Below are 18754 nucleotides of genomic sequence, written 5' to 3'. Positions count from 1 at the left end.
ACCATTTCTCATTCCTGTGTGAAAGGTCTGCATAAGTTTGGGTATACCCATAGACCTTGAGAATTAAGAATAACATACTAAAGATAAGATCCAGGGCAGAGCATGAAACAGGAAGGAGAAATTCAAGGCCAAATGCTATTGTTCTTTAAGGACCAAAAAAAAAAAAAAAAAAAAAAAAAGACTATTGAACAAAAATAAAATAAAACAGAGATGTATGAGAACTAGGAAAAAATAGTAACTTAGGAGCCATTAAAGTAGAGTTTTAATAATGACTGAGTGTTCAACAAGGTCAAATGAAAGCACGGATTTTGTCTGAGGGTGGATTCAAGAGAGGTTAGGGAACTTAGTGATTGAGATATTCTGAGTATTCTTAGGATTGCCATTTCAGTGGTGTGGAGCGGCCAACAAGGGATGTGACTAAAAACTAAACAGGAAGTTAAGTGGAGGCAGCAAGTTTAGACTATATTTTTTAAAAGTTTGTGGGTGACGGGCAGGAGAGATATGTCATTGTTTAAGGCAGAGAGGCAGGCTGATTTAAGATGGGGAAGATTTGAGTAGAAGTAGCCAGTGGAGAGAGGATGAAGATATGAAAGAGAAGAAAATGCCAGAGAACTTATGTTTCATTCATTCATTCATTCACTCATGTATTTATTTTCTTCATTCAATCAATATTTGTTCGATTCCGGTATTCCTCAGTCATTGTATTAGACATTAATGATACAAAGATATAAGAACTCTGGTCTCAGACATATGAAAATCCTGGTGTGTTGTGTACTACAAGAAATGTATTTTTACAATACAGATAGGGAGAAAGCCTGTCATGAATGATATCTATTCAGTCACGTTAATGAAATAACAAGGTAAAGATGTTTGTCAGGCAAGTTTTACAGCAGGTCCTTAAACTCTCTACTGGCAGGAGCTCTTGGAAGGGAAGGTTTTATCCCTAAAACTAAGTCACGCCTAATAAGCCAAGGTGTGGATCTACTGGAAATAGCATATGTGCCTCCTGATCATTTTTGAGATGTCCCCAGAAAACTACTTTAATATCTCCAAATCTAACTGAGGAACAGGCTGGAAAGCATATATGAGATTGAAATTGTTAATTAATGGGATAAAATGAGGGAATGCTATCTGTTCTTCACTAATAAAGTCTCATGTTGTTATTTCAATATTAGAGAAGAACTCTGTAAAAGGAACCTTGAAAGATGCCATATGATAGTCCTAAGGAAAAGCAGGAAGAGAGGTTTCCAGAATTAGGAATATCTGTGATTATCTATAGGTATATAAAATATATGTGAAATAAAACATGTGAGAAGAGAAGCAATGAGCTTCAGACAGAAGTTAGGTATATATGAGCTAGAGCAGATTTTTTTTTGGGGGGGGGCAGAATTCTAAATTAACACTTTTCTTGTTGATATCCAAATGATTATTCTATACTAAATGTAGGTCTTCTTTCTGGAACAGTAGGTGCACTGGGGCTTTTCTTCTGAAGTTATCTTATAGAAAAAAGAACTTTTTTCTGTAGTTACAATAACATAAAGATACACTGGACTGGCAGAAGAAACAGGAAGATATTAAAATCCCAAGGCATCTGCTGGTTAGCATCTGTACTCCTCCTTCAAATCCAAGGTAAAATGCTACCACCCTGTGATACCTTTCCCAACTCTTTCAAGCAGAGTGAAAAGGGTTTTGTTGCAACCTGTCTAATTGTGAATCAAGAGTTACCCCTAAAGAATGTCTTTCCAAAGAGACCATTCTTAAGAGGAAAGAGAAATAACTGAAGTGATCCCATTGGGGGGTGGGTGGAGGGAACACATGATGGGGAAGCATGGGGATGCTGAAAAATCCTTAAATAGCTAAGAAAGGAAGGGAATGCCCCTCATTGTAGAAGGTGACACATTCCTGACCACTCTGAAATATCAAACTCCTTTAATGCCTCCATTCCCAGATACAGCTGGTCTGTATTTACTGCTCCATCAAAAGTCTCCATGGTAACAGAAGTAAATTGAAGATATAACTCCAGTTTCCTGGAGAATTCTGGGGTTAGATCCCAACTTTGCACCCGAATATTTCCGATAGAGTCTTTAGGCTTTACTTGAGATTTTCATGTGAGGCTATTTTTTGTCTTCCCACAAAGAGACTGATTAGGCCATAATTTCTTTCTCTTTGGACAGACAAAAGACTAGGTTTGAATGTGAGCTCCAGCTGTGTAACTACTAATGATGCTTAGATACCCATGTCTAAAATGAGGACGACATTGGCCCACTGTCTACCTCACAGTGATGTTGTAAGGCTAATAAAACATCTTGCTAAAATCTGTATATGACCTTTAGAAAAGGAACATGATTACAATTATGCGACAAACTTGTACTCAAAGGCTACACTGATGAAAAGAAAGCTGTCTGACCCTTTCCCAAGACAGCAGCAGAGTGACTGAATCATTCCTGCAAAGCTATAAAGATGTGAATAAACAGCATTAGGGGACAGGAGTTCAATATCTCGTGGCTGAGATATTTATCGCCAGGTACCCGAGTAGAAGCCGCTTGGACAATGCTATCCAGCTCCCTCATACCCCAACACTGCTGTGGGGCAATGTTCCCAGGCTTGGCTGGGGGCACACAGCAGGGAGACAGGCCCCACTTCCGGTAGCAACAACTGGATCTGGTCCAAGAAATGCAGGCCCATAAAAGAGGACTTTCTGTTTTCTTTTTTAGACAACTGAATACTATAGAAACAATTTATTAGTCAGTGCAAGTTGGTTATGATCAACTCTTGCCTACTCATTACAGTAGCCAGAGACCTATGGCTTTAATAACAGTGAGCACTGTGGTAGCGAGGAAGGCAATTGCAATGAAAATTTTCTTTCATGCCCTGCTCTGGGTGCTTGGACATTACTGACTCAGTTTTATTTCTGCACTTTAGAGCTTTGGACACAATTGCTTCCCCAAATGCGTGAACATCCTGTATTCATAGCAATTCAGATGCCATAACTTTCCCGCTAAATTAACTGCCTGGTGTAGCTTTCAAAATCAAAGGAATTCTCTAACATCCAGGCAGACATGTAGTTTTCTCTTCTACTAGAAAGGAAAAAAATCCTAGGAATGCAAGAAATCTACAAAAGCCTTGGATTCATGTTTATTACATCCTAGAGTCTGCAGTAGTTTAGGAATCACTTAAATATCTACCTTCCAGTTAAAGGATCCCCAGGAGAGCAAAACAGCGGTTTCTAAAAAGCGTTAACAAAGAAAATGGAAAAAACGAAGTGGAACAAGAGCTTTCTTTTTAACATTTCCACATACCATGATTTCTCATTTTAGGGTGAATCATCTTAATATGATAAAATGAATCATTACCTTTAATATCTTGAAAAGGGTAAAAATATGATTATAGCTTCAGATTTTAAAGAAACTGTCAGAGAAAGATAGTTTCCAATGTTATTTATACTGTTCATAACAGAGTTTATAGCGAAACAAGAAGCTATAGCAATACAAAAGCAAACAAATTTGGGACTAAAACAATGAGTCATTTTCTTCATTGACTTACTTTAACATAGTTTGAGCCCCATACATTGCAAATATTCTATGCAGATTTTCCTTGCATTCTTGGTTATACTACTATAATTAGTGAACATAAATAACATTAGGGAATACTGCTCTTTCAAACTGCTCCCACTCCATTATTATACAAAGTAATAAAGAAAAGCATGGGCATGAATAATTGAGAGTGGACATCTATCTCTGGCCAGGGATCACTCCCAGTGCTGGCTTTGGATGCCAGCTCAGTTTTAAGTTCCTCATAGACCCTAATTATTCTTATTGCTGGTGGCCTCACCCCATATCTATGCACAAATAATAAAGCATAGCAATACACCATAGAAACTAGAACTTTTTCTGGAAGAAAAGTAATAATTTTGCTGTTAAAATTATTTGGCAAGAAGCCACACATTTAGTTTACGATTGGCTACTATTTGTCAGCAGTCACTGTACATATTCGGAAATTATGCCAAGTAAGAAAATAAGACCTAAAAATTGTTTGCAAGTGAAATGAAAACTTTATGAAGACTAAATTGACAATGAAGTTGTTAGGATGTTAAATTTCAAAGATATTTAATGAAATACGTATTAATTTTGTTCCGTTTTTCAAATTTGAGGGTCAAGACATTTTGTTTTTCAATTTAGAATCTTAGGGGAGCCTGGGTGGCTCAGTCGGTTGAGTCCAACTTCGGGTCAGGTCATGATCTCATGGTTTGTGAGTTCGAGCCCTGTACTGGGCTCTGTGCTGACAACTCAGAGCAATGGAGCCTGCTTTGGAATCTGTGTCTCCCTCTCTCTCTGTCTCACCCCTGCTCACGCTCTGTCTCTGTCTCTCTCAAAAATAAATAAACATTAAAATAAATAAATAAAATAAAATAAAATTTAGAAACTCAGATAATAAATAAATAAATAAATAAATAAATAAATAAATAAATTTTAGAATCTCAGATATTTTGTGGACCCTTCTCACCATGTATAATCCCTTTTACATGGGGGCCCATGTAGCTAATCTCTGGAAAGAAGCCTGCTTTCATATCACAGACCTTTTAGAATGTGATCAACACAGAAAGAATTTTATCTCCCAAATTACACACTCCTTTTTAAAACCAAAATAATTTTCATTAAGTCAAAAAGCTGTGTTTTTTTCTCTCCCTTAATTCAACTAAACATATATTTATTATGAGCTCTTAAAAAGCATTCATTGGCTATTTCACATTCTGGATGAATAATGTATCCCCTCAAGGCACATAGAACAGCTATAGACAGACACAAACAAGTCTTATGGATAGATGTTAAACATGAAAACATTCTATGCATACTGCGGGCAGCCATTCAGATGCACGAATAATTTTGAGGTTGGTGGGTTAGGATAGAATGTCCTCTAGAGATGTAGCTTTCAAAAGGAAATCCTTGCTCTCCCAGATAAAAATAAATTCCTAAAATTACATTCCAAGAACTATTCTTTAAGAAAAAAGGGATTTTGGTGGCAACTTTTTTCCTATTTTTTCTACTTTAACCTTTTGAATACAATAATATATACATAATATTTTCAAACATCTAGTTTCACCATTAATGTATGGGAGGAATCAAAGTCCACTGCATGTCATAATATAGTGTATCTCCAAATAGTTCACATAGAAATTTCAGAATCCACATGAGCATAATAAAATTCCCTGTTTAGGAATGCAGAGGGAAGAAAATAATTCTGAATTGGTGACAATTTAAACCATAGAATGACTTAAGGCAATTGTGTTAATTTTAAGTACTTGAAGTAATACTCATGGCTTCAAGAGCAAATACAGTTTATGTGGGTTATTGCTACGTTTTATTATTTTTGAATGGAAGTAGGGCAAAGCCACCAACAATGAGAATGACAGAACACAGATGGGTGTATAAATGCTGGCATCAAATGCCACCTCTAGGATCTTACAGCAAGAGTTGCTTTATGAAATAGATGACTCACATAGAGTCAGGCAGTTATATAAAATGTATGCCGCTAGAGTGCTTTCAAAGGCTCTCGAAAACCATGTGCTTCCATAAGTAAGCTAAACATCCACCCACGATCTTGTTCAGATTATTAGTTCCTTGGAACACCATCCTCCCATCCCTACCATTTCCCCCCCAAGAGGTCAGATTTCAACCAGATATTTCAAGCAGATATTCAACCAGAACATGGATTCTGGCTCAGAAAAATTGTGACTATAAACGGCATATTCAGTATTTTATTTTTCCATCTTGCCAACAAGATTTATTAAAATTTAAACTTGAAAAGAGTAATATAACGTTTACATGTTTACTGATAACATGAGAATCTGAGAAGTGTATCATCAAGTATATCTCCGGTTAGCTTTCTATAAGGCCAAAGTATCTCGACCAGAAGAAATACATTCTTTTTAAAGTTACTGTTTTTCATTTAATTTTCACAGAATTGTAATTTTTTTTAACCTGAGGGGAAAAAAATTGTTTTCTCTAGCTCCATCCATGTCATTGCAAATGCCAAGATCTCATACTGTATCACTGTTGAGTAATACTCCATTGTATAAATATACCATATCTTCCTTTTTTTTTTTTTTTTTTCTCTCAGATCTAGGATTTAGGTTCAGATAGGGAACGGGTGAGAGTATGTGTTTGGTATCCTGCAGTTCAGAGACCTCACCTGAGACAATTTCATATCAATCTGAGGATGTCAAGTCATAAGAATTCTTCTAAATAAATGAGAAAACAAATCCTTTTCAAGGGTTGACATAGAACATTCTTTATTTAAAACAGCTCCTTCTGCCAAATTCTACTACTTAAACCATATGAGTAAAGAGGCCAGTATCATGCTAATCGGAGGCACTCCAGCAACCTGTATCAATTATTACAATGTCACATCTTGTGTGTCCCTCAACTTAATCTACCTGCATTTCAGCTTCTACTATCATAACGATTTTAAAGTGTGGATTTAATCAAAGCAATTTTTAATATTTTCACTTCAAATTTTGACATGTTTTGCTTACCAAATGAACAAGGATGAAAACTGTTGGCAAGGAATTGTGGTACTTGCTAAATCATGGATTTTATATTAGGCTGCTATTTGACCTAGTAATTATACTTTTAGAAATCTATTCAATTCTATAGTAATTATCAGAAAAGAAGAAAAGACAACACAGGGGCACCTGGGTGGCTCAGTTGGTTAAGCATCTGACTTCGGCCCAGGTCATGATCTCACGGTCCATGAGTTCGAGCCCCGCATCGGGCTCTGTACTGACAGCTCAGAGCCTGGAGCTTGCTTCAGATTCTGTGTCTCCCTCTCTCTCTCTGCTTCTCCCCTGCTCATGTCTCTCTCTGTCTCTCTCTCAAAAACAAATTTAAAAAAAAAAAAAGAAAGAAAAGACAACACAAAAAAGATGTTCAATATAGCATTATTTATAATCATAAATTTTCAAAAAAGACTAAAAGGTCTAGAATGGGGATAAACATTTTTGAGAGGCAGAGTTGAAGTTCAAAATGCTCGTGAGACAGGGTAAAGGAAAAACAGCAGCACAGAAGAATAAGCTGAATTGTTTCAACACTCTAAAATGCTGGCCAAAAAGTAAAAAGTCAGATCTATTATAAAATTAATGCCGTATTGCTAAAGTGTGGGAGTATAGAAACTTTATTTACTTCTTTATATATTTGGTATTTAAGTTAAATTCACTACCTACACATTACTTGTATAATCAAAAATTATTTAAAATGCAGGATTTATCGTTTTAAAAATTGTATCTAAATTTGTTCTACCTTATGGGGCTTCTGTGCTTCAACCATAAGAGTTGACACTGTGTATTCTCACACAATGCACAAGCTTACTTTGCAACCCCCTCTTTAGTACTGTCACGGCAACCACTCCATTTTTAAGTTTATTTATTTATTTTTGAGAGACAGCAGGGGAGGGGCAGAGAGAGGAAGACAGAGAGAATCCCAAGAAGGCTCTTCACTGTCAGGACACAGCCTGACACGGGGTTCGAACTCACAGAGGGCGAGATCATGACCTGAGCCGAAACCAAGAATCGGATGCTTAACCAACTGAGCCACCCAGGTGTCCTCGATTTTTCCCTTAATATTATATACTAATAATTGCTCTTTTAAATAGTAGCATTGCAAATTTTTCTTACTTTACCACAATATTTCCTAAACATCGAGCCTTCAGTTTTTGCATGTTGTCATCCAAAATCATAACTGCAAAGTAAAATATAAACAAATATAAATTTGAATAAAAATGCATAACCTTAAAGCTTAAACCTTTCCATATTTTCAATATCCAGCCCCCAAAACTGTGCCTTTAAAGGTATCTTTTAAGTCCTGAGACCATGAACATATATCACTATGCTAACATCTTACAAAAAATGAAAAGAGCATATGCTTTGATTCCTAATAAGATTATGAATTTTCCTTCAGAACCTCCGTTAAATAAAGACATTGTATTTCAAACATGCTGTTAATTTCATAATCTATGTTTATATCCACTTCAACATATCCTTCTATTCTATCAAAAACATTAAAAATATATCCAGTTTTTCAAAACTTAAAGGAAACAAATCAAGTTCTTAAATACACCAAAAAAATATCTCAAGTAATAAAAATAAACTATTTAAAAGCCTGGAAAACCCCTTTTTTTTCCTAATTTGAGGCTGAATATCCACTTATGAGCCTTAAAGCTCCATTTAACCTTCCCAAATATTATCCCAATGCTTTCTGTGCTAAGCTGTTACAATCCTGAAATATTTTAGGAGGCCGAAGCCTGTATCCCCATTCAGCAACCGCTAGTGCAAACTGGAAATGAGGATATATCATGTTTTAAGCTCTAATTTATCCTGTATGCGGCCTCATCCATCCAGGTTATTCTACTGAGTGAAGCTATGAGAAAAGAAGGACATTGTCCCCAGGAAAAAATTAATCATCCCTTCTTTGTGTTCCCAGAGCACTTTGTTTTAAAATTCTGTTTTAACAATTAGTAGTGGTGTAAATATCCCTTTCATAAGATGGTGAGATCATTAAGGGTGGAGGTCATGCCTAACTGTCCCCAAATCCCAGCACAGTGGTCAATTTACTCTGGGTCAATTTACTCAATTTATCCAATTGAGTAAATTGGGTAACTGTCCCCAAATCCTAGCACAGTGGTCAATTTACTCAATTTACCCTGAACAAGTATTACCCTTCAATTTCTCTATATAAAAAGTGGGAGTAATTCTTTTCTCATAGTTTGTTACCAGAATTACTTGAAAAAAAAAAAAAGTGACAAGCTTGTGGAAGGTACTCAATGAATGTGAAATTGTTACATTACATTGAATATTTTTCACATAAAAAATGGTTTTCTTTCTTTTCCCAAGTGGATACAACTTATGCTTTGAATCTCTGACTAACCACAAAACACAAAAGTCATGAGTCATAAAGTCACTATTTCTTTGGTTATAAATACTTTAGTTCTAACGTTTAACCTATGCTGTCTGTAAGCCATTGGCTTACAGACAACAAGAAACTTCTATACTGAAATTTCATGAAGCATCAAAGCTCAACCCATTCTTATAGCTGGATATAAAATTGGTACTGAAATTCTGAAAGGGAAATGTCTTTAACATCTCCAATAAACATTAGCCACTAAAAATGGCTCAACACAAAGCATTTTTTCTGATAAAAGGAATAGGGATGACAGAACTGTTCACAGTGCGGATATCACTAAAGCTGGGTTCACCTTCCATGCCTGGAAAAGTCACCAACTTCACAGAATATCTATTTCTGCTCTAAAAAAAAATCTTAAGTGTCTTTTTATAAATACATCTGCTAGACTAAACCGAATGATCTCCATTTCCTTAACTAATCATTGTCCTGAAAAGAAAATGCATGTTATTTTAACATGTTACTTTAGAGAAGCAAGGACAAATCTCTGTATTTTATAATTTACATGCAAATAGGAACTCTATTTAGGAACCATATTCTGTCACCCAAAGATGGGTCCTCATGAATCTATGAAGCTAAATTGTGTGACCTTATGCAAATAAAATAACTTCTGTTCTTCATTTTCCTTGTCTGGAAAATGAATGTGTAAGTCTAAATTGAGTCAACTCGTCCGGCTTCTCTGAAATCTCAGCACACTACTAGGTGAGACTTAGTTCAGTCTGTTTACTGGCAAGAGCTTGCATTAATGCTTCGTTGTGACCCTATGAAGCATGCGGTATTATTATTCTCATTTAGAAATAAGGAAATTGAATTTTTGGAAAGTTAGGTGAATTGTTGCAAAAGTTATACAACTAGAAAGTAGAGCCCAAGGGGAATTTCTGAACTATTATAACCACTACCAACAATCTAAAAACAAATATTTAAAATATATTGTATCTCATTTTCACATACCACTGGCATGAATGAAATGATTTTTCTATTTGGAATCTTTAGGCTTTATCTTTAACCAACGAGGTTCAGAAGATTTGTCATCACTCCTAAATTAAAAGGTAGCATATATGTAATGGAAAGAACTACAGCTTTTGTGAGAAAAACAAGCAAAGACATAAACAAAAAAATAAAACATGATGGTAGGTGTTGTCTACAGCACCTAACCAGCCATGTTACCTCAGCAAAGTTATTCAGTCTCTCTGGGCACCAGCTAACTCATCTTTAAAATGGTAATGATACCTCTAAATTAAATATACTTCATCATTAAATGAAATGATGTATGCAAAGTACTCCATACCTAGCAAATATTCCATACATATTAATTTCACAGCCATATTCTTAATGTGCCTTATAAATATTATTTTCTTGGTTATGACAGTCATGTAGGACATGTCCTTGGAAGTTAACAATCTTATTTTTTATCAAATTGACTAATAACAATATTAAGGCATTTATTTTCAGTACAAAGTATTCATTCAATCAAATGCTTTTAAGTACCTACTATGCATTTTGGTTCGCATTAGACACAGAACAATACCAAATGTATTAACCTTACATATTTCAAATGATCAGAATCATTTCTCACCATTGTATCCCGGAACACTTTTTCCTGCTTGTCCTGGAGGAGGGGTTTTAGAATTACCTAATCCGATGCATGAGGCTGTAATTGGGGATCCAGTCTCTGGAGAAATAAATATTATTTATCATTTAATATTTCAACTTGAAATCATGATGTTTCCTCAGTGTATGCATTTCTCCCTGCCCCCCACCCCACCGTTTCTCAACAAATTTAACTGCATGAGGAATAGATAAATAGTGTAAGTGTATTATTTAAAAATGAAAAAAAATATATTAGCAATCTATACCAGATCAACATTTGTAAAACTTAAGGATACAAACTGAGAATAACATATATTGTAATACTTCTTCTAAAGAAAAGAAAGGCCTCTCTAATGTCCTTAGTTATGAATCAAAAGGCATGAAAAATGGAGAATTACGTGACTGAGAATTAAAAAAAAAATTTTAACATTTATTCATTTTTGAGAGACAGAGAGAGACAGAATGTGAGTCAGGGAGGGGCAGAGAGAGAGGGAGACACAGAATCTGAAGCAGACTCCAGGCTCTGAGCTGTCAGCACAGAACCCAACAGCACGGGGCTCGAACTCACGAACCGTGAGATCATGACCTGAGCTGAAGTCAGACACGTAACTGACTGAGCCACCCAGGCTCCCCATGACTGAGAATTTTACAACACACGTTAAACACTAAAAGATCCCTAGTAAAGATGCCTTCACTTAATTCACCTAGTTATTTTACCATGGTAAATAACAGCTACTTGTGAAATATTTTCTGTTATTTATGGATTAATCTCTAAAATTAGTAATCCAAAAATTTTGGGGAATATATGAACAATATCAACTCGAATTTTTCAAGAACTACCCCTGCTTACAGACCTTGCATCTGAACTTGAACTTAACCATGCTTTGTCAAACTGCTCTCAGCCTGCTGTTCCTGAACTTCCAAAAGTCTGGCAGCCAGGCGTATAAGAAGGAAGGAAGAAAGGAACGGAGGGAGGAAGGACATTACTGTATGCTGATGGTTTCATCAAGAGCAGACACTTAGCCACCATTAACCAGCATCAATTAACAAAAATGATAGATTAGTTTTCTCTATCTCAAGTTGCTAACCGAATAACAGCAGCTATTATATGATATCCATAAGTTCTGAAAATGATTATTTTTATGGACAAATGCATTTGTTATTATTGGTAAACACAAGTTTGGGGTTAAGAGCTCTTTTAAATATGAGGCATGTGTGTTGGAGGAGCTGGATAAGAGTATTGACAGTGAAAAGTTCTGGAACTACTGGCTTAATATTATACACAGAAACATACACGTACATATCCCCAAAGGATTAATTGTCAAACCAATTGGGTCCAGGGGAATCCAAAATATTAAAAAACATCTATCTTCCTAAGGACTCAGAATGTATTCTTTCCACTATGGTTTCTATCATAATTTTTCATACATTTATATCACTTTAGCATGGTGGGAGGAATTTATTACTGTTCTTTACTTTCCAGAGTAGCTCAGTTTATTATTCACATTTTATGGATGGTGGCTCGGCTGGCATCAATAACAGAAGATGGACCCTCGAACATTAAAACACAGTTCCTAAGTCACAGTCCAGTGCTTAAGATGCTAAGCCATATGGTCACTGCTGAGGAGAAGCAGCAAGTAACCAGAGCAGACGTTTCTGATGTTTAACAAAAAATTCTCAAGTACTTTCATTCATACTATGAAAAAAAAAACAAAAAACAGACAGGCATTTTATGCAATGGCATTCCATCAGTCATGCAATACCCCTGTCCTTTCTTCCTACGGTGCACATGAAGCAGGGAAGGAAGCCCCCTTTTTGGAAAGGTTAGCAACATTTTCCCCTCTGCCTTTTAAAAAATGTCTCAGTACTGACCTCAGCTGTCCTCCAAAACTGACAGAGACAAGAACAGTGTGATGACAAGAAGCAACCCTGTCGAGTGAGGTGCTTAAAGGAAGGTATACAGACAGAGCGAGGTGACAACAGGGGCAGAAGCTACTAGGACGCATTAGGAAGGGAGAGGTCCCCTTTATGGAGCCTCTGTTCCCTCTCCCACCCCAAGGCGGGGGAGGGGGAAAGCAGCTGCTAAAGTACATCTTCTATGTTAAAAGTGTGTCTCATCAAGTTTAGTTTATCACTAGAGGCACTCCAATCATTTCAAGTTCAAACTCTCTACATTTCTAAACGCCATAAAGCCTCTTAGCAACTTGTCAAGAGATGGCCTCAGAACCTACAAATGAACCTTCCAATGACTTCAGGACTTGCTGTCTCAGAGAAGCAAACAGAAACCACAACAACAAAGCTCTAACTGCACTCTGCTTCATCTCATCTCCATGCAGACTCTCATGAAAGATGCCCGCCCTCTGCCCTTCTTATACCACCAGGAGAGAGGGGATGGGGGCTAGAGGAAGCGAGAATAAAACCTAGTCTTAAAGAAAGACACAAGAACAAGTTAGTGGAGCACGGTCAGTATGTCCTGCCTAAGTTGACACTACACATACTTCCTGAGATTCTTAAGCATCTTTATATAGTGACTACATATTTATAATCTTGTCAACCTTCCGCTGTTTTGTTATAATCAATGACTGTTAAGTTAAATGAACAGCCTGTTGTTCTATAAGATTACTTTGACTCACGTTTAAGAGCAATGAAAAGGATTATCCATTCAGGTACTTAAAGTAGATACTGTAGGTTTATACTTGGAACATTAGTAATTTGAGTGCCTTGTTGATTTTATTTTGATATTCATTTGGGGGTCTGGGAAAAGAACTGTTGGTAGTGACATGTAAAAGATACATTCAGATGAAATGACAGTTTCTAGGATTCTGCACACAGGGAGCCATAGTTAGGACCAAAGTGGGATAAGAAAGACCATAATGGTCGCTATAGAAACTTTGGTTGTCTCTCTGTATACCTCTGAATGTCCTGAGACCCAAAGAATGTACTGATCCACCTGCATGGCAAGCACACTCGTGTGCTCACACGTTCATGCACACAGACTGTGTCGCCACCCTGGCTCTCAGGCTTGTCCAGGTGCAAAGTAGGCTTCTGGTTGGGGAAAGCCCTCAGGCACACTGCCGCCCTGACCCAAACTTCTAAGGACTCCCAAAGCCCCATTGTGAAGATGTTCTTAAAACATCTGCTTCACACTGCCCAGGCTATAATTAACTGGCTAGCAGTTATCTAAGAAGACAGGAAATCCGGATGTCACACTGAGACCGAGAAATGGCTGCATTTAAACCAACCAGAACATTCTTTTGAGGAAAAGAACTGGATGCTTCATTTGGAGAAATCTTTCCAAAGATACCTAATCTTAGAAAGAGACACCCAGGAAGAAGGTGGCAGGGAGCTGAAGGCTGTGAAGAAGACGTTAGATTGGTACATTTATATTCATACTACATTAACAGCTAATGCAGACACTTCACTTTTTTTTTTTTTTTTTTTTTTTTTTTTTTAGTATCTTTACTGCCTCTCCACTTTATTGCATTGGTGAGCTATTACTTGGAGGATTTTTCCCTGAAACCTCTAACTCTAAAGAAAAATAATGAGAACACACGTTTTTTTAAATATGAATTATGCTGTGTTATGCTAAATGTTTTTTGTTTATGTTATTGCATTTAATCCAACTACACAGGGAGATAGAAAGAAAAGGGATATTCTTTTTACAAATGAAAAATACTAAGGACTGACCTAGAAAATTGAAACCATTTTTCCTGGTTGCATAGTTCTTACAGAAAAGGATCAGAATGAAATAGAAAAGCATACCACTTGTGAGGTTCTTAAGTAGAATATGAAGGGCTGAAGAGAAATCACCTGGACTGTGTCTCAGAGGAAGAAAAATCCTTGCGATAGACAGTGAGCCCAGTCTTTCAGATTTGCAAATGGAAGTAATGGTGGGACACAGCACTTATTAGCAAATATTTATTGAGCAGCTACTATGTGCTAGGTGCTGTCATCAGAACTGGGGTAGAACAATGAACAAAAGTGACCATGATTCCTACTGTCGTGGAGCTCACATTCTAGCCAGAAAGACAAACAATAAAAACACACATAAAACATATGACATGTTAAGGAGTCATAAGCACTAAGAACATTTTTGAAAGTATAGACGGGGTGTGTGATGTGATGGGGAAGAATCACGATTTTAGATTGGGTGGCTAGAAAAGACTTCTCTGAGAAGGTAACATTTAAGTGAAGGCTTGAAACGAGTGAGGACCTGTGCCACATGACATCTAAGGACAAAGAATCCAGGAGGAAGGAACCACAAGGGCAAAGGTCCTGAGGTAAGCTTATTTGTAGAGTGTTTGAGGAATGGTTAGTCAGCTAGTGTTACTGAAGCAGAATAAAGGAGGAAAGTGTTAACAGGGAATAAGCTCAGATAGGTAGTGAGGAGACAGATCATTTGAAAGTTCTTTGAAGTCCTTGTAAGACCTCAAGCTTTAGTTCTGAGTAATGCTGAATGCTAATGAGGGCTTTTGAACAAAAAGTAATGAATCACAACAATGCAAATAAAATTTATGTAAATATCTGCACAACATTCAGTTCTATGGCCAAGTTTATTTTATTTGGGTTTTGAGAGAGCTGTATGTGAGAAAATGCATGGACAGACAGATGTTGCATTAGAATGGTTGGTTCAGCCACAGAGATTTCTGTGTCTTCCCGAACACTCAGGAACCGATTCACATGAAAATGCCCTAGACTAGTTGAAAGGCGAGGGTCCAGTCAGGTGATGCAGGGAAGACAACTGCCCACATCAATCAAAATAATCACTTTTGTTATATAAGTGTTAGTGTGTATATAGATCAGCACAACATTTCTGAAAGGCACTTTGGCAACTATAAAAACCCTGAAAAATGCACCTACTCTTTAACCCAGTGGTTCCACGTTAAGGAATATATACAAGGAAATGTTTGTAGACGTTCACAAATATTAAGCATCAAGGATATTTATCACAGTATTGTTTATATTGATGTTTAGAAGACTGTCCACAGAGATCAGTCCATATTAAGAATCAATGCAAAGCTACTCAAACATCATAGAATAATGTCTGATAGGAAATAATTTTTACAAAGTATTGTTTAGAAAATCTGTAAAACAGAATGCATAATATGATTCTTTTACGTAAGTAATATGCACTGAGCAAAAATATATATCTTGGCAAGATACACATTAAAATATTGACAAGTTATTTCTGAATGGTGAGCGAAGGGGAAATTATGTTGATCAATTCAGAAGGCTATATCCACAACTTTGAAATGTACTCACTATGGAGAGTAGATTGGCTGTAATTTGTTGGATCCTCATCTTATTGAATGAGACTCGATTTGAGTCTCAGCTACTTTTTGATGGCTCTAATAGAAAAAGGTAGAAGTGACTCTTTGTTTCCAGGCACAGGCCTTAAGAATTTTAGATCCTTATCTCTGGAACCTCTGAGCTGCCATGTAAAATGGCCCATTATTCTGAATCCTGCAGGCTAAAAATGCCACTTGCAGGCATTCCCGTCAAAAGTCTTGACTGACTCCAACCTTGTGGCCATTCCCAGGCATGAGAGTGAAGCCATCTTGGACCCACCAGACCAGCCTATTCACCACTAAATACTGTCTGAGTTGTCTCAGTCAAGAATACATGGAGTGTGGGGCCCCTGGTTGGCTCAGTCAGTTAAGCATCCATCCTTGGTTTCAGCTCAGGTCAAGTTATGATCTCATTGTCTGTAGGTCTGAGCCCTGCATTGGGCTCTGTGCAGGCAGTGCGGAGCCTGCGTAAGATTCTCTTCCCTTCCCCCAGTCGTGTGCAGTTGCCCTCTCTCTCTCACAAAATAAGTAAATAAACTTTATTTAAAAAAAAAAAAGAATACATGCAGTGTAAAACCTCTAGTTGATCGCTGCCCATACTCCTCATCCATAAAACCATAATATATGGTTGTTATTTTAAGCTACTAGGTTTTGGAGTAGCTTGGTTTTGTTTGTTTGTTTGTTTGTTTGTTTGTTAATACAGCAATAGACACTTGGAACACTGGTCACTAAAAATATTATAAAATCTTCCAAAAAAGAATCAGTGCAATTCTCAAAAAGAATTGTGCACATAATTATATGAAAACACTCTCTTCAAATCAGGTTCTTCCTGAGTGCTTGAGAATCATTTGAATCAGCAGAACCAAACACAGTCTAGTCCCTGACATTTTATGTTCAGGAATTGTTTGCTGACTAGTAAATACATATTTCCTCCATGGGTTTAGGCTCCAGTTCCCATTATTAAGGTCAGGGTTCTTAAAAAAATAAATAGCAGATCACAGAATAATGCAATCCCAAAATGAAATGGGAAGCAGGAGAAACAGAGGACTCAGAAGAGAAAAAGCTGTATGTTATCATTATAATTCTGTTCCAACATTTTCTTATCCCAAGAATGATATTAAAAGGTCAGGCCTCCAATACATATTTATGGAATTCTCTCTGAAAGGCATTTCTTTTAACGGGAAGGCAGTGTTAAGGGTGGAAAGACATGCCAAACAGAAATAGCAGCATGTTCAAAGGTTGAGAAGTTAGACCATCAAGGGACTGACTGCAAGACATTCAGCAGAGCAAAGCTCAGGGGTGTAGGGCGGACAAGAGAAACAACAAGAGACAAAGTCAGAGAGATGAGCAGAGGCAGATCAAAAAGTGCCTTTGGTGCCAGGGTAAGAAATTTAGATATCATTCCAGGAAAAATGGGAGGCAGAGCGGGTTTTAGCAGAAGTGATTTGCTCAGAATTGCATTTTACAAAAATCTCTTCAGTTGCAAACTGGAGCACTAAACTGGGGATCCCAATCCAGAGCAGAAGTCACTCAGATGTTGGTGGTTTGATGAGGGGTGAGCAGCTGTGGAAGATGAGATCAAATCTGAGTTACACTCAGAATCAGAGGGTCTTGGTGATTGTTTGAGCGTGGAGAAAGCGCAAGAGGGAGAGGTCCAGACAACCCCAGGGTTTTGGCTCATAAATGAAAGGCAATGCAGAAAGAAGAGTAGATGTGAGTGAGGGTTAAGAGGAAGAACACAGTGGCAGGTTCACAAAGCCCATCTCTGTCAATAAGAGCTCCCGCTGCATCTGAAAATCTGCCATTCTGTACACACTGTGGTTCTAGAAGCACTACATTTAAGCAATATGGATTTAGAAGTTGGTGGCCCATGCAGAGAGCTGAAGTCCTGGAAATCAATCAATTCAGCAGCCTGGTACCGCTGAGTCATATTAATCACAGCATCATCATGGGCATAAAAGCAATTTGTAAAGAAACCATTCTCTCCAATTCTGAATCTATGCAGTGTGCTATAAATAACTTGAATGGTGGCGGCAGAGGGGAAGCAGAACAGTGAGATGTACACCGGTGAAAGAAAATCAATTGAATCTTTGTGTTCACGAGATGGTACGATTACAGTTTAAAATACTTAATTCAAAGCAGCCTAACTTTTTGTACTGGAAGCAGACCATTAATTTGAGTTGTGGTCTTATCCTTCTCCCTTACCAGCCCCTTACTGCCTCTAACTGTGGAGAAACTCATAAATTACCTGCAGTTAAGTTAGATAAGAAACGCTGAATTAATGAAGGCATACGATAAGACCTAGGAAGGGAGGACTGTGGACAAAAGAGAGCAATGAGAGTTCCCGTTTTAATCTTAACCAGCAAGTTGACTCGGGGAAATTAAACTCTCTATGATTACTTTTTCTCGTGTACAAACTGAACTCTTACGTTCCAAGTTTTCTTGAGTCTTGATTATCTACAGGCCAGGAGGCGAAAGATGGCCTTTATATTCATGAAAGGTGATTCAAAGAAAGGGAAGGAAAAAGGAAAATATTTATTGAGAGTTCCTGTAGGTCAGAAACTCTGCTGCATTGTTTGTACATATTTCACTTCGCTTCAAGCTTCCTACAAGCCCGTGAGATAAAGTGCCCGCAGAAGATCAAGGCCTTGCCTATAGCTGCAGAGTGAGTGTTGCACCAGGATTGAAAAGCAGTCCTGTTAGGAGGCAGCATCACTTTTCACTACCTACACTGCTTTTCCAAGGAGAACAGTCACCTGTGGTTCCTGAAATTAGAACTGACAGTACAAGAGGAATTGGGAACTATTTTGGGGGGGTGAGGGTCAATGGGTCCACGATGAAAGGGTTTATAAGCAACAGGGGGAAAATCAAATTTCCAGACAGTAAGGTTTGTCAAGGAAGGGTTTAGGAACTCTTTTTTCTTGT

General features: G+C 37.3%; 1 protein-coding gene and 1 long non-coding RNA gene across 2 annotated transcripts in view; one reads left to right on the top strand and one right to left on the bottom strand.

The window, feature by feature from the left end:
• ACSS3 (acyl-CoA synthetase short chain family member 3) overlaps positions 1-18754 on the bottom strand; it is a 153590-nt gene that overhangs the window by 20413 nt on the left and 114423 nt on the right. Inside the window, exons 10-11 of the mRNA XM_047066850.1 lie at positions 10528-10623; positions 7670-7733 (exon numbers count right to left, since the gene is read on the bottom strand). Of these exons, the coding sequence (XP_046922806.1) occupies positions 7670-7733; positions 10528-10623 (160 nt within the window). The remainder of the gene's footprint in view (positions 1-7669; positions 7734-10527; positions 10624-18754) is intronic.
• The window catches only part of LOC124502265 (uncharacterized), an 87834-nt gene that overhangs the window by 16400 nt on the left and 52680 nt on the right, over positions 1-18754 (top strand). The window lies entirely within an intron of this gene.

This window comes from Lynx rufus, unplaced genomic scaffold (genome assembly GCF_022079265.1).
Source record: "Lynx rufus isolate CCGP_SWC_20201006 ecotype Redwood Valley unplaced genomic scaffold, mLynRuf1.p SCAF_7, whole genome shotgun sequence".
Taxonomy (NCBI): Eukaryota; Metazoa; Chordata; class Mammalia; order Carnivora; family Felidae; genus Lynx; species Lynx rufus.
Note: the sequence above shows the minus strand (reverse complement) of the source record. Positions and strands in the feature narration are given on the sequence as shown.